At 34.1% G+C, this 16462-nt stretch overlaps 3 protein-coding genes across 3 annotated transcripts; all 3 read left to right on the plus strand.

The window, feature by feature from the left end:
* Positions 1-871: 871 nt before the first annotated feature.
* On the plus strand, positions 872-2864 carry LOC143635510 (1-aminocyclopropane-1-carboxylate oxidase-like). Its single transcript, XM_077103331.1, has 4 exons — positions 872-1088; positions 1175-1401; positions 1840-2173; positions 2344-2864. Exons 1-4 carry the CDS (start codon positions 984-986, stop codon positions 2635-2637), a joined length of 960 nt encoding a protein of 319 aa, XP_076959446.1. The 5' UTR covers positions 872-983; the 3' UTR covers positions 2638-2864.
* A 6593-nt stretch (positions 2865-9457) lies between these two features.
* LOC143635459 (inositol diphosphatase DSP4-like) lies at positions 9458-11497 on the plus strand. The gene is made up of 5 exons (XM_077103288.1): positions 9458-9693; positions 9777-9870; positions 11049-11106; positions 11187-11230; positions 11324-11497. The coding sequence occupies exons 1-5, from the start codon at positions 9458-9460 to the stop codon at positions 11495-11497; spliced, it is 606 nt and encodes a 201-aa protein (XP_076959403.1).
* A 1990-nt stretch (positions 11498-13487) lies between these two features.
* LOC143635512 (ubiquinol oxidase 4, chloroplastic/chromoplastic-like) lies at positions 13488-16429 on the plus strand. Its single transcript, XM_077103333.1, has 8 exons — positions 13488-13576; positions 13701-13794; positions 14156-14271; positions 14852-14960; positions 15034-15102; positions 15637-15708; positions 15784-15831; positions 15912-16429. Exons 3-8 carry the CDS (start codon positions 14176-14178, stop codon positions 16124-16126), a joined length of 609 nt encoding a protein of 202 aa, XP_076959448.1. The 5' UTR covers positions 13488-13576; positions 13701-13794; positions 14156-14175; the 3' UTR covers positions 16127-16429.
* Positions 16430-16462: the final 33 nt, after the last annotated feature.

Here is a 16462-nt window from a genome sequence, read left to right on the forward strand (position 1 = left end):
AAAATATTATGTAATCCCTTATTTTTATATTACTTTGTTATAAATATTATTATATTATGTCCCCAATTTTATGTCATCCCTATTTTTATGTAATCATTTATAAAAATATATATAAAAAACAAAATGTAAAATAATCTTAAGTGCTTCAATATATTATTATGCCAATTTAATTTGAAAAACTTGTATTAATACAATATTTTACAATTATATGTTGGTTTACATGTTAACGTTAAAGTTCCTATGTAGATGTAAAAATACGAACTTTAACGTTAATAAACAAAATGGTATACCCGTCCGTATTGTTGGAACCAGTGTCGGTATTCGTTTTAAGGTTTTCGATTGATGTAACCTATTTTGTTTATTTTCAAATATAATATTTTATAAAATTCCGAATATACGACCGCGATGCACTTATTTTTATCTACCTTGGGATACAAATTTCATTCGAAACCGTTCCACCACAATGCGCGATAATCCACTGTTCTATTCATGTCAATAATGACTATAACCAAAACAATGTACCACTTTCACTCACTTTATACAGTATATAGATAATACCCTAACGAGGTAATAATAAAATAGTAATAATGCATCCAAATAAAAATGGTCAAAACTCCAAAATACAAAAGGCTAGCATAAGGTCACAATACATGTGTAAAACAGCATTCCAATAACAGCTAGTGACTTTTTCTTAGAAAAAATCTGACAGTAGAATATTATACGCGTACCCGACCCGGATGATGCCAGAGATGATGTAGACCCATGGCCATTGGATGACCATAACTTTTAAAAGGGTCCTACTTACAATACAATTGTTGCATAATGTTTTTGCAATTTGCATGACTCCTCTTCCATATTTTCCTTGTTAACATCAACACTTTAATACCTCTATAAATTAGTTGCCTCCTATTCATTTCACACAAATACACACACACTCATCTCACATTGATTTTACACACACACACACACACACACACACACTCATGGAGACTTTCCCAGTTGTGGACATGGAGAAACTCAATGGAGAAGAAAGAGGTGCCACACTCAACCTAATCAATGATGCTTGTGAAAACTGGGGATTCTTTGAGGTATATATGCATCATACCTAAGTAATATTTTATTATCAATATTGGCATATATATATTAATACTAATACATAAGTTGATGTTTGAAGATTGTGAATCATGGGATCTCAACTGAGCTTTTGGACACTGTGGAGAAGATGACAAAGGGTCACTACAAGAAGTGCATGGAGGCAAGGTTTAAAGAGATGGTGGCCAGCAAAGGCTTAGAAGCTGTTCAAAGCGAAATCGATGATTTGGACTGGGAGAGCACTTTCTATCTTCGACATCTCCCTCAATCCAACATCTCTGAGGTCCCAGATCTCGAAGACGACTACAGGTAGATATTCATTTACCGCTTATTATCGTTTAATTGTCTAATCAGATTTCTAGATCATGCATGTTAGCTAGCCTTTTTAACCGCGAACATGCTAAAAGTGTTTATGGTATCAAATTCATTCTTGATTAATATATATCATTGATCATGAACCCCCTTTATATATGTTTATTAATATTAATACATCCTACAAATATCGACTAGATATAAAACAAATATAACGCAACATCAAATACAATCATAAATCTAATATAAAACTCTAATACACACACGTGTGTACCCTCTGTCAAGAGCATACCATATATAGGAATATAAGTTATAGTCCTATATATATGGTTCTATAAAATATATATATATATATAACCCTCAAGGCCTCAACAACAACAAATTAAGCTAGGTAACATGTAGGTGTTAAAATAATATATGTTATGTGTACAACAGGTTGGTTATGAAGGAATTTGCGAAACAACTTGAGAAACTGGCTGAGGATATTTTGGACATACTATGTGAGAATCTGGGATTGGAGAAGGGTTACCTAAAGAAAGTGTTCTATGGTGCCAAGGGTCCCACTTTCGGGACCAAGGTCAGTAACTACCCTCCCTGCCCGAAGCCCGATCTTATCAAGGGACTCCGGGCCCACACGGATGCTGGTGGCGTCATCTTGCTCTTTCAGGACGATAAGGTCAGCGGGCTCCAGCTACTTAAGGGAGACAACTGGATTGATGTTCCACCCATGCACCATTCTATTGTAGTTAATTTGGGTGATCAGCTAGAGGTACCTACCTAGCTACATTTAATAATTACACATATTTATTCATAGTCACAAAACTACTTCTACATATATATGTTTAAAAAAATGATTAAAAAAAACATATATATGTTTAAAAAAAATGATTAAAGGGTGTGCTCAATTTAGTATTGAAAACATGCATTAACTTTGATCAGGTGATCACCAATGGGAGGTACAAGAGTGTGTTGCATAGAGTGATTGCTCAGACTGATGGGACCGGCCGGATGTCCTTAGCCTCATTTTACAACCCAGGGAGCGATGCGGTCATTTATCCTGCACCAGAATTAGTGAACAAGGAACAAGAGAAAAACAATATGTACCCGAAATTCGTGTTTGAGGACTACATGAAGCTCTATGCTGCTGTCAAGTTTCAGCCAAAGGAGCCTCGGTTCGAAGCTATGAAGACCGTGGAAGACAGAGTCAGCGGTGGCCCCATTGCGACCGCTTAAACCACAATAGTAATGGTGTTTGTGTGAGTGTGCATTTAGTTAAATTAAGTTATAAGGTATTATACAAAAAATGAAATGTATTGGGAGTGTGTTCTTATTAGGTACTATTATCTTTCTGGTGTCTTGCAGATAATTATATATTCTATGAGTAGTTTCTGTAAGTACACCATATCTTGATATATATATACCGTAATGATTAAGTTATTTCTAGATGTCGGTATTCTATACTTAAAGATCTCCAAATTTTCTTGATATTTACATAGAAATATTGTTGACGGAATTACCTGGGATTGTAATTTGATCAGATTAAGCAATAACTTCATTAAACATTCGATCTCATTAGTTACAAGTACAAAAGACAAACTGACTCCAATACAAATAATTCAAAGCATCTTTACACATCCAAAGTGTGCGCTTTTCTCCAGAGTTCACGGGTGTTAGGGACAACTTGCATTTCCACATCCCAATTCCCAAACCTCCTGGGGCTACAAATGGGACGATTTTAGACGAATTTTGGAGAAACACCCCCCTTTCCCCCGGACGATAAGAGGGGCGACAAGGTGGTGGTGGGGGGGGGGGGGGGAATTTGTCTTCTGTTTAAACTTTGAATATATTATTATTTTAATATGTTGTGAGTGTAATATATATATATATATAGGGATGGATCATGCGAGAAGTGCGAGAAGTGCGAGAAGTGAATCTCATCCATAGATTAAACACATCAAGGGTTTAAAACAAAAGGATTGCTTTTTTGTAATTAAATTAATACTGTAATCTGCAGTTTTATTTTAAAAAGGGCAAAAGAGTCCAAATGTATAGGATTATAAGATGTAACGTAAGTAATCCCTAGTTTCCTCCCCTGTTTCACTCCCAAATCGGCAGAGTCATAGTATGAAAATTGTCCACAAAATTGCAATTGATATAAGGAATCGAATAATTAAACTACACTAATTGTGTTTGCAAAGCACCATCAGTGATAAGAATTGTGTTCTTCCAAAACATAATTGGGGGTTTTTGTAATCGTAATTGATGACAAAGCAAAACCTAGAAATTTGAGGTATGTAAGTTCATAATTGTTGTTTTTTGTTTCAATTAAAGTATAATATAAGCTATACGACACCTACAATGTGTATAATTGTAATTGTATTTAATCATGAAGTTGGGTAATTAAGAAACAAGGGTTTTTTTATTTGCTTTTTTTTTTTTCAATCGAGGTGTACAGGTTAGGGTTTTTCTTTATTTGTTTTTTTTTTCAATCGATGTGTACATGATAGCAATATAAAGTTTGAATACATCAAATTGTGCATGTTGTTTTGTTAGTAATATAGAGGGTGTAGGTTTGATATCAAAAGAATATGCATGTTGTGTAAGCTGAATGGTTGTTGATTCTCTTTGAGTAGGTCCCTACGTTCGTATGACCCTACATAAGACATCCATACGTGTGCGCGTAGGTGCAGAGATTGTAACATCCCGAAATTTCAAGATAATATTAATTATATTACTTAATAATAGAGGGAAAGTTTACTCGGGTTATCAGGAAATAAATAAAAGAATAGGAGTTGGTATGGGTCGGGCTAGTGTCGGGTAATGGACGTTGGTATTGGATTTGGATTAATTGAGATGGGTTAAATGAGAATGGGATTTCAGGGATATAAATACCCCCAAAATCCCAAAATATCTTCATTTTCACCAAACTCCCTAAACACACACATACACACACACCAAGCACACCCAAAACCGCCGCCGGCCGGGCCGAGAAAGAAGGAAGGATCGAGCGAGGTCCGGGTAAGGGAGAAAGATTAGTGGTGATACCAAGATAAACGAGATCCAAACAAGCTCAAAAGGTATGATTCTTGATCTTGGAAGTTTAAAGATCCGAGCTTTTAGTGTATAAACGACCGAAAATGGTCGGGAAGTATAGTGGGTGGTATTGAACCTTAACAAGAGTGTTAAAATCGCCCGAAATGTTGATCAGAAACCGAAACAGCGGACATCTGGGCAACTTCGCCTTCATCTGGGCAACTTCGCCTTCATCTGGGCAACTTCGCCTTCAAGCGATGAACTTCGCCTGCAAGCTAAGTTCGCCTAATGAACTTCGCCTGCATGCTAAGTTCGCCTGATGATAAGTTCGCCTGAGGTTTAACTTCGCCTAAAGCTAAGTTCGCCTGAGGTTTAACTTCGCCTAAAGCTAAGTTCGCCTGAGGTTTAACTTCGCCTAAAGCTAAGTTCGCCTGAGGTTTAACTTCGCCTGATGACAAGTTCGACCCCAGCCAGGGGCTCTGCCCCTTGGACCCTGCTAGGGGCTGCCGCCCCTAGACCCCGCTGCCAGGGGCGCTGCCCCCGGACCCCCGTTCGTTGTGGGTCATATAAAGATAGAAATACATTATGAGAAGTGATAGTTAATTGATACGTGTAACTTGTTCAGTCAGCCGAGCTCAGTTAAAGAAGGGATTTACAGCTATCAGAAAAAGAAGCAGAGTTCAGGTGAGTTTCTAGCCCCATTTATGTGTTACGTTTTCGGGGCTGTGTGCATACTCAATATGTTTGTTAATACACTTATCCTAAGAGATAAGTGTATGCCTTATATGGATAATGTGAAATATATGATGATGGCTTGATGGTACGTGAACGATCTTCGGATATTGCACGTACTGCCAGGTTGCAGTGCTAAGAATAAGGTAAGTATGTTATGTATGTTTATGTGTATGAACATGATAGAGATAATAGAAGAAAGAAATGATAACGTATGGTTGTATGGTTACGAAGAGGGTTCCGAGCCCTAGTAATACTCGAGGAATGTAGGGCGTAATGCTCTTTATAACGTAAGATATGAAAGTAAGATAATACAAAAGAAAGTAAGAAAGTATGAACGAAAGGATATAATTTTATGTGTATGCCGTGTATGGTATATGTGATCGATACGATTGATTGCTTGACGGTACGTGAACGATCTTCGGATATTGCACGTATCGTCAAGGGAAGTGACTAGCTCCTTACATGGATATTAAATAATAAAGTATAGTGTTCCTTTTATGGAAAGTATAGTGTTCCTTTTATGGAAAGTATAGTGTTCATTTTATGGAAGGTATAGTGTTCATTTTATGGAAGGTATAGTGTTCCTTTTATGGATAGTAAAGTATTCATTCTATGGATAGTATAGTGTTCCTCCTATGGAAATTATATATGGTAGGGTAATGGTAATGGTTCTTTTAATAGATATTACGTGACGATCCTCCTATGGATATTTATACAAGGTTAAGGTAGTAATATGTGTCTTCGGATACGGGAAGTAATATATGGGAATAGATTGTATGTTGCCTGATTAACTAGAACTCACTCAGCGTAGCTGACTTTTAGTATGCACGCAGGTGAGCCGATTACAGAGCTAGCAAGAGGATGACGCATGGCATGGATTGAACGGCTGGCATCTGAAGAAAGAAGTAAAGATGTTTTGAATATAAAGTTTTGTGTAATGGTATCAAAGAAAAGATTTAATGCTTCGTAACAAATGATTGATGTTTTATATTCCGCGAAAAGTTTTAATAAACTCTGATTTGAAGAACTGTGTTTATGAGTAAATCCGACGCTAAAGTAGGGTCACCGGGTTCGGGGCCTTACAGAGATACTTCATGCGAATATACATACCTATGTACATTCCTATCTATGTACCTATGTATAACATACTTACCTATGCACACATATATATATACATACCTACATACATACATGAAGTGTACGACTTATGTGTGCAGGTACATACGTACATTCAGACATGTGTACCTACATATATACATCATAGACAAATGTACGTTCAGCCATATGCACCTACACAGATACACTGTATGTACCTATAAAGATACATTGTATGCACCTACATACACGCATACGTATAGACATACACACTTACATATGAACAGTCATACATGCATGTTGGATTAATCGGTTGGTTAAATAGGTCACGGATTAGTAGGAAAATGGGTTGTTGAATAGCTAACGGGTCACATGCAGGGATTGGTCCAAATTGACCATGTTTTATGGGATGTAAATTTGTTGTGTTGGAGTCGTTGCTTTAAATCAGGTATATCTGAACTTAGTGTTTTACTCATGTGCTTTTATCTTTCTTTGTATATAATAAATAGATGTATAATTTATTTTGTTATGTACCCTTTTGATTTATCGAAAACACAGGGTTTTTCATTCGTTTCTTTCTTCCATGCATATAACGCATAGTGTGTTTGTATGTTCATCCGGACCTGAAACAACAGTGCATGCGTACCTATACATGTGCATTCATAAAGTGTATGGCGTACGTATGTAGGCACATACATACATATATACATACGTTCAGACATAAATACCTACATAGATACATTGTATGTGCGTATTATATTGTGCTTTGCTTTGAAGAATATTGCAATGCACTTAATGTTACCCTACTACAAACAATTTGACCAGCAAGCAATATGCTGATGTTATCTGAAATATTTTTTACTTTAAAATAAATTTGTATCGTTGCTAAAAGATATTAATCTATATATTTCAGTTGATTTTAGATGACAGTTGATTATATATGCAGATTACTACTGTAGGTGGTCATGTTAGTTTGAGATGTTTGCCGATAATTATGAGTTTATGTGTATTAAGCATTTTGATTGATGCTTGATATTCGATATAAAAACTAGAAAGCTAGTTTTAGATGTGGAAGTTTAATGTCTCTATCTTTAGTGCACATTAATGTTTTTTAAGTTGTTTTAGAATGCTGCTTTTTGTTTTATATAAGTTGTTTTGGAAAGTTGTCGATAGAAACTTTCTGAAACTAGAAAGTTGTATAATGTTATATATTGAAAAAAAGAAAGAAAAAGAAAAAAAGACTAGTTTTAGATTATTATTAATTTACTTTTTATTTGATTTTTAAATAGGCCGAGAGGCATTTGGCTTTTAAAGACTTCACAAGCTCAAGAGAGTCGGGTTTGATGAAAATCAATATTAAGCACATGGTGGATGGCGATATGACTAGAATGACATTAAAATACGTGGCATTTAACAACGTTCATTGCTCAGATTCTATTATCGAACATAAATACGAAAGAATCACATATTAGAGAGGTTCTAAGTTCAGATCTAAGGTTTGGTTGATCAAGGCATACTTGTTGTCTATTTATAATGTGAAAGAAGGTTATTTGTTGTCTAGGTCTCTAGGATGTGAGTTTTTAATTTTTAATTTTTTGTAAGTAATAAATTTAAAAGTTTTAGTGTATATACTATGAAGAATATCATGTTTAACTTTACGAAGAATGATATTGTTGAAGAAATATTTTTTATGTAGGATTAATAGTATGTTGTGTAGGGAGTAATTAATGTTATGATTTAATTTTCTACATAATGTTAAATTAATGCTATGACAATAATAACCATTTTTTTAAATTACGAATACTATGGTGGATCTAAGTTGCTATGATGATGGTTAAAATTATGGAATTGTGGATATGGATCAATAAATCAATTTGAAAATTTCGATTTGAATTATAAACAAAATAATAAATAAAAAATAGATACCGGTTGATTTAACTATATATACTTGAATCTTGAAAATAAACTAGTTATAACTTCTCCATACTTCATGACTTACCTAATATGAGAAAATATACATTTTACTATAATACCCTTATTATTAAAATAAATAATAAATTGAAAGAATAAATGTGATTGGTTGTATTCATTTCTCGCACTAAAAAAACTTCTGAAATGAACCTAATCCTATATATATATATATATATATATATATATATGGGATGGTTATTTTGAGAACCATGGTGAGTTTTAAGAACTTTAAGAACTCAAATTTCAATCACACATTTAATTAAATGATATGAAATATGTGGCTGAGATTAAATTCAATTAAAAAATGAAGCAGGCGAGAGAATAAGTATTTTTGATAATTACACAAGTTTAAGCGTTAGTTACACATGTGTAAAAAGTCGATTCGGTATGTAAAAAAATACCGTAATTTTTTTTATATCATTTACACTTATGTATTACACATGTGTAAAAAAAATTCGAAAAAAAATTGTTAAGTTGAGTTCTTTCGAGTTCTTAAAACTCAAAGTGGTTCTCAAAAGAAATCAATCATATATATATATATGTGTGTGTGTGTGTGTGTGCAATGGGCTACAACACCACTACACCCTTAAAAGCAAAAAATTCCTTATATACTGATTGAGCGTCACATGTCACTTACCCCCAACCCAATTTGTAGCCTCCCACTACACATAGCCAAATGAGTTCAATAGCATACTTCTGTTGGCACACATATAACCCTTCCTTATAAGCTTCTACTTTTTATATAGAAATGTCTATATGCGTGTACATAAAAACCCATTAAACTAATTTGTTTTCATGTATTTTTATTTTGATTTAAAAAAATATAATTAACAATTGTAGGTTATGGGTAGAAAATACATCTACACTTGATTTACACATTCCTACACATAATTTACACATGTATACATTTTATAAATAAATGAATATTGTTTATTTAAATTTTAGATTTTAGTTGGGGTGAACAAACATTGAATTTCAACCATTTTAATATACATTAAAATTTTTAAAATTGAAAAAAAAATGAATGCTTTTTTTTTTCTTTTCATGTTCTAAAATCTCTCTCTCTCTCTTTATTTATATATATATATATATACACACACACGCACACGTGTGTGTGAGTGTTTATATGCATATATCATCTATACACATCACCTCCTAAAACACATAATCAGACACACAAGTGTAAACAACAACTGTGTCTCTTTTGGCGCGAAACACCATGAGAGCTGAAAGCACTACGCCCATGTTCCGTGTTGTTGAAGCTGATGGAGAATCTTCAAGCGAGAAGTGGAAGACGCCCAACGATTTGATTGTTGAGTGGAAGGAAAGGAGGTCTGATGAGATGCACATTCCTCCTATCAATTTTGCTGTGGTTGACGATGGAATCTTCAGGTCTGGATTCCCGGATACAAATAGCTTATCATTTCTAAAAACTCTTAAACTTCGCTCAATTATGTGAGTAAACAATCTTCTAGATTTTTATTTCGATGAATATGATTACTTGCTAATAAATATTTTGGGGATTTGCAATTACGAAGATATTTGTGCCCAGAACCTTACCCGGAGGAAACTTTTGAGTTTCTCACTGCTAATTCGATTCAACTCCATCACTTCGGAATTCAGAAATCTAAGGTCAGTGATGATCACACAAGTGTAATAATCTCTGTAATCTCTTATGTGTGTATATGTTCAATTCGTTTGATTTACTAAATTTGCAGCCAAATGTATCTCTTCAAGGATTAATGAGTTTAATTAATTAGCTTAAGTGCATCATTTGAAATCCGTATAAAATTTATGTTCGCTTCCTTAACCAATTTCAAAATCTAACGTTTGATTATTTTTCCACATCTAGGAGATGTTCTAAATTGATAACTTGGAATAAATTTGGTTATATATTAAGGAAGACCCGCCAACAAATTATTAATAGCAAGTACATGAGCTACATGTCTCATTGTCTACATAACATTACTATGCTCTACTCATCCTGTATGCAAGTTGTTGTTTTCCATTATCATTATCCTTACTCTTGTAAGGTTGTTGATTTGATTTTTTTAGCCACATCTTGTGTTATCCGATATACCGTAAATACACATCATAAGGTTTTTAGAATTGATGGTTTCAGCGAGAGCAATTTTTTACCCTACGTGATAGGGGTAAGGGTTGTCATCATCCCACCCTCCGTAGACCCTATTAGTAATAGCTTTTCTATGAGTGAAATTTTACTGGGTATGTATTTTTTTTAATTAATGTTTGTGTAACAAACAATGACGCAATGTCGGTGGTCTTTGGCTTTGTGCTAATGATATCAGTCAACACCTAACCCGACCGACTAACAACGCTCATGAATGCAACTAATATAGAAAAAGAGAGAACAATAATCATCAATGAATAGAAGGGGAAACTCTTTATACTTTTCAATTAGAGGTAGGAGAAATATTAATTGAATCTAGGATTTTGTAATACGGTAATACCACTTTTAAACACCTTCACTAACTACCAAGTACTAATTATAAAAGTATAACAAGGAACCATTTACAACCGAAAAAAAATGTAGAATATATAGTTGGTTTAATATTGTTTAATATTTGTTTATTTTTTTTTGAAAGGCTTAATATTTGTATAATTTGTTGGATTTGAACCATGCCTCATTAATAAGTTAAACCCATTATAGTTGTCTCATGTCGCAACTTCTTACAAAGGTTAAGCTGGATATGATTAACATAGAGACTGTAACATATAATTAATAATAACATAGAACATGATACAATGATATTACCTAATTTTCTTTTATCGGTAATTTATATGACCAGAAGCCTTGCATGGAGATCCAAGAGGAAAGTATTCGTAGAGCTCTAAATGTTCTCATCGGTACGGAAATTTGAGTATTAGCTGTTAATTGTATTGGTTGTGTAAAAAAAAGTTACTTAATTGAACCTTGTTTATATCAGATAAAGAAAAGCATCCTGTGCTCATCCATTGCAAGCATGGAAAGGTTTCATTTTAAGCTACGTACATTCTGGCCAATGGTTTATATTTTTTAGATTTATATGGACTAATTAATTAGTTAATTCTGATTTGCCTTCAGCATCGAACTGGTTGTCTTGTTGGATGCTTCAGGAAGTTGCAAAATTGGTGCATGAGCACAATCTGTGAAGAGTACAAACAGTTTGCTGGTAACAAGTCTAGGATTGCTGATCAAAACTTTGTGGAGACCTTTGACGTTTCTGACTTCTCTTCGTCGTTCTTAGACAAGAAATAGCTTTTGTCCATGTTGCTTTCATATGTAAAAAGTAGTATGATGTTTGAAAGTTGTTTCTTTTGGATATGACATAGTTTCATCAACAACTGAAATGAGATGTTTGTTTTGTGTGTTTTTTCCTTGTAGTACCTCAATGTGGAAAAGGCTATGTAAACTCCTAGTTTACTTTTTTACCATAAGTCTCTTGGGAGGCGATACAAACCAGCAGATATGTTCTTGATTTGAACGTATATATCAACAACAAAAATCAAGTGAAGTAAATATATATACAAATCATAATCCCGAAAGCATACGATTTAACGTATTTTTCTTAATAATCTTTCTTCATTGCTTTTTATTTTTCTAAATTTTAAAATACACAGCTAAATTATTTATCTATTTTCTTTTGTCAACATTCCGATATAAATTTTATTAGAAACAAAATTATATTCAAAATTAAGTATTTTTTAAAATCGTAAACTAGAGATTGGCATTTTTCACCGAGTAATAGTATTTTTGTACCAATTCCGAGCGAACAACTTTCAAGTTCCGGTATTCATTTTTTTTCTTCAGTTGATAGGGTTTGAGAGGCCTTGGATACGATTCGTCTTTAAAGAAGAAAAAAAAAAGCAATTATGTTTTCGTTCTATCACATTTAATTATAAGCCCAAGAAGCAGAAATTGATTGTTCGTTTAAACCCAAGTTAACACAATTTTTAATCCGATTCAAATAATCATAATGTTGAAGAGAAATTGATTGATTGATGTTGGTTAGTTAAGTTTAGTTAGATGTTTGAGTTTGGTTTAGGCTAGATAGTGGTGTTGTTAGCTATGAATGATGGATACCAAATAGGCAAATACCAATGGCAATGGGGTTGGGCCGGCCAAGGGATGAGAAGAGAATATGCGGCTTCCTAAACGCCCACGTAAACGACAAGGAGCCAGCTCTTTCTTTCTTTCTTTGAATAATAATACTAGGATATTTAAATTAATAATAAAAGTAAGTAAGTTACAATTTGGGGCATTACAAAACAATAAGTTGTCAAAGAGAAGAGAGGGGAGTTATGGCGGTGGTGTGTTTTGTTGTTCCTTCACCTTGTTCATCTGCTGCTGCCAAGCTAACAACAACTATTACTATTACTAGTAGTATTCAGTTTTCATCTTGTTTTCATCGTGCTACCTCAATCCGTCTTCTCAATTCCAGGTCAGTAAATATATATATATATTACTTTTAGTTCCTGCTTAGGAACTAAAAGTAATATATAGCCCTGCTTGCGGTGCGCACATATGATGTATATATGTGTGAACCCTCGGGTGGGCAAAAGTGAAATTGCACTAATTTTGACGTTATTTTACTAATCTCGTGAAAATAACGTTAAAAGTGACGGACGGTTAATCAGGCATCATGTAGTGGCGTTGATAGCTGAAAGATAAGGGTACATGCACCGATCAGCCGGTGTCCCGATGATTGAGTGCTATGTGCCTTATGTCTAAGGCTTGATGCAAAACTACTATCGAGCCGGGGGTCTCACCGGAAGCAGCCTCTCTATCCTTATGGGGTAGAGGTAAGGCTGCCTACATCTTACCCTCCTCAGACCCTAATGATGACTTTTAGTTCCTGCTTAGGGTTAGTTAATCATCATAAGTAGTCATCCTTGCTGATAACGTCAATTACTCACTCATTCATTCAAATCGTTACATACTATTATTCATTTCAATTCATTACATCCAAGTGGTGACAACATAGCCTTCAATTGTTACTCTCATCCTCATATTTCTTAGAATAAGTTATGTTCATACATTATAATCATTTTTTACTTCAATAACTATATAGATTTTTATTTGTTGGATTGGATTGGACGATTTACTTCTGCAAATTTCATTTTGTATTCTTCTAGGAGTAGGCTGTGTAAGGTCCGAGCAACCATTTTGCAACAAGAAGATGAGAAAGTGATTGTGGAAGATAAAACATTTCAACCCAAGACTTATCCTCATAATGATCATCAAAATAACAACAACCACCCGCCAAATCATCAACCTCCAACTTCTCTCGATAAATGGCTCATAAACCTTGAACAGTCTATTAACATTCTTCTTACGGTCAGTTATATATATTATTATTAACTTTTTTTTACTCTTTATATCATGGGTTTTTACTTCTTTGGATTCCGGAAAACTCATCTGTTCTAAGAAAGAAAATTGGTATTTGTCTCTGTCTTTTCAGGACTCAGTAGTCAAAGTACTCGACACATTGTATCACGACAGAGACTATCCAAGGTTTTTTGTTCTCGAAACTATAGCAAGAGTCCCTTACTTTGGTAAGTGTTCTTTTCAGCTCTCAACAGGACCCCCCCCCCCCCCCCCCTAGCCCAATATATTTGACATTTTGCTATTAAAGATGAAAGGAGTGTCACAATCACGGGGCTCCAAAAAAGCTTCTTTTATAATGTTTTGCTTAGTTCTCCTATTATGTTTATAGTATTTATTGTAGTGGACCAAGAAAGACATCAACATGTATGTTTAAAGTGAAATTGATGTTTAATATGTGATACATATAGAAATTGTTAGTTAGCTGCATATTCATGTCGGTGATGAGTGACGTGTGAATCTATGCTCGACTGTAAAACTTATGTTATTTTGAGGCATATAACGGTGGTGTTTAATTTGCTTACACTGCAGCTTTTATATCTGTTCTTCACATGTATGAGAGCTTTGGTTGGTGGAGAAAGTCAGAGTATTTGAAAGTCCACTTTGCTGAGAGCTGGAATGAGATGCATCATCTGCTTATTATGGAGGTGTGTTCTCCCTCCCCATATTTGGCTTCTGTATTCTTTTACACATGCATTGTAATGTAAAATCTCTTCCATCTGTGAAATAAAATTCCAATCATCAGTTAGTCCATCGTGATTGTTGTCTTTTAAGATTTTTCTTTCTGGTAATTTATAGTTATAGTCAAGTGATAGTGTTATTGGGAAAGCATCAAGATAAACTGCAATCCTGAATTTTAAGATTTACACTATATAAATGACACTATATGATTGTCTTTAAGCAACTGTGTATGCTAATACTGCTTCTGTACTTGTTCCTTTTGTTATTTTCCTAAAAATTACAAATAAAATGTATTACTGCTGAAATTAGTGCTGTTTTATTTGTAGCTCATCTATGAATTGAATTATTAGTCAATACTATTTCAAGGTTAGATATACATGTAACTTCTGTAGTGTTTGAGGTCTCAAGCACATGCAAGTACAGGGCACGGGGACCCAACTTCATGTTTATGATATATACATATATTATGTGTGTGTACAGTGCGTTGTATCATATTATTTAGTGATTTTTGGCTAATTATATGTCATTTACAATTTCTTATTGTAGGAGTTGGGGGGAAATGCTTGGTGGTTTGACCGGTTCCTTGCTCAACACATTGCAATATTCTATTATTTCATGACAGTGTTTATGTACGCTTTGAGCCCGAGAATGGCATGTGAGTATTGCTTGCTCAAGTCTTTATAATAGTAGCAAGTTAGTTTTGTCTGATTTCATGTCTTCTTATACAGATCATTTTTCCGAATGTGTGGAGAGCCATGCATTTGAAACCTATGACAAATTCATTAAAGAAAAGGGAGGTATGCTTCTTTATTAATAGATTATTAAAATCACAATGTGACCTTAATTATGCCTAGTTGACTAGTTCAATACTATTAGTTGCTTGTTCATACTTCCATCAATAGTACAAAATAGGCTTATAATGTCTACCAGTAGATGTGTGAATAATCTGCAATGATCACCATAGGTTTATTATAGTTTCAAGTTTTGCCAGAAATGCCAACTTCTTGGATTTTATGCACCACATCATCACTTCTAGTTCAATAAAAAAGGTGTAACCGTGCAGCTATTTGTAAAATGTTTAAAATACACTAAACTAATAAAGACGCACTAGGTGAATCGTTCTGACTAAAATCAATAAAATTAATGATTTGTAACCTCAAAGGCAATTTTAATAATCAGATGTCAATAAAGGGAGCAACATCTCCAAAATTGGATTTTTTACAAGTTCCCGTTCCACTAGATGCGTGTATAACTGAACAGCTGTATTGAAACTTAGCCTAATAAGTAACAACGTACAGCTTATGATGTGTACCTTGGTGTTTATTGAGCAGATGAATTGAAAAAACTTCCTCCATCTAAAGTTGCTGTGAAATACTACACTGAAGAAGATTTGTACTTGTTTGGTAAGTCCTACTTTAGCTACATCCTGTGTGTTTTTATTGGTTTAATTGTTTATAACCATTTCAACATCTCTTCAGATGAATTTCAAACCTCAAGACCTCCCAATACTCGAAGGCCAGTAATACGTGAGTAACGCCCCAATTGTTTTTATTTTCAACTTATACATACCATTAAGTATTTATTTGTGATATTTTGTTTTGTTCAGAAAATATGTATGATGTGTTTATGAACATTAGAGACGATGAAGCAGAACACTGCAAGACAATGAAGGCATGCCAGACTCACGGGAACCTTCGTTCTCCTCATGCACTATCTGAAGATGAGGATGCAGGTTGTATCCTTCCCGATGCAGGATGTGAAGGTATTGTAGATTGTATAAAGAAATCTATTACAAATCCACCCGTAAGTCAAAAGTCTTGAACACACACACACACATACATTTTTACGTACACTCCATATATATAAGCGAAGAAGTATTCGGTTAACATATAGATCCAATACAAGTTGTAATCTTTCTTAGTATGTAAAAGAGTGTTTTATGTCATGTAAAATGGTGAAAGTTACTCTTTAATATCTCCAACCTCAATTGGTGCTCCTTTTACCAGCTTAAATTCTGTGTTTATTTTTCAATATAAAATTAGTTTTAAGATTTTGCCAAAGGTATATCTGGAATGGCAATGTGAGGAACTTTGCACAAATGTTCTGTATATGTTTAGAAGCTGGCAGGCAGACTAGAAGCTGAAGTTACCAGTCAAA

This window comes from Bidens hawaiensis, unplaced genomic scaffold, assembly GCF_021521415.1.
Source record: "Bidens hawaiensis isolate Kalapana, Puna unplaced genomic scaffold, B.hawaiensis_p1.1 tig00007515_1, whole genome shotgun sequence".
NCBI lineage: Eukaryota > Viridiplantae > Streptophyta > Magnoliopsida > Asterales > Asteraceae > Bidens > Bidens hawaiensis.

Bases quoted from the DNA above. Each gene is read 5' to 3' on its own strand.
- LOC143635510 (XM_077103331.1), top strand. From the start codon at position 984: ATGGAGACTTTCCCAGTTGTGGACATGGAGAAACTCAATGGAGAAGAA. The intron at 1,402-1,839 runs GTAGATATTCAT...TGTGTACAACAG, and splicing joins GATCTCGAAGACGACTACAG to GTTGGTTATGAAGGAATTTG. The intron at 2,174-2,343 runs GTACCTACCTAG...AACTTTGATCAG, and splicing joins ATTTGGGTGATCAGCTAGAG to GTGATCACCAATGGGAGGTA.
- LOC143635459 (XM_077103288.1), top strand. From the start codon at position 9,458: ATGAGAGCTGAAAGCACTACGCCCATGTTCCGTGTTGTTGAAGCTGAT. The intron at 9,871-11,048 runs GTCAGTGATGAT...TTATATGACCAG, and splicing joins TCGGAATTCAGAAATCTAAG to AAGCCTTGCATGGAGATCCA. The intron at 11,107-11,186 runs GTACGGAAATTT...TGTTTATATCAG, and splicing joins AGCTCTAAATGTTCTCATCG to ATAAAGAAAAGCATCCTGTG.
- LOC143635512 (XM_077103333.1), top strand. From the start codon at position 14,176: ATGTATGAGAGCTTTGGTTGGTGGAGAAAGTCAGAGTATTTGAAAGTC. The intron at 14,961-15,033 runs GTGAGTATTGCT...CTTCTTATACAG, and splicing joins TTTGAGCCCGAGAATGGCAT to ATCATTTTTCCGAATGTGTG. The intron at 15,832-15,911 runs GTGAGTAACGCC...TGTTTTGTTCAG, and splicing joins TACTCGAAGGCCAGTAATAC to AAAATATGTATGATGTGTTT.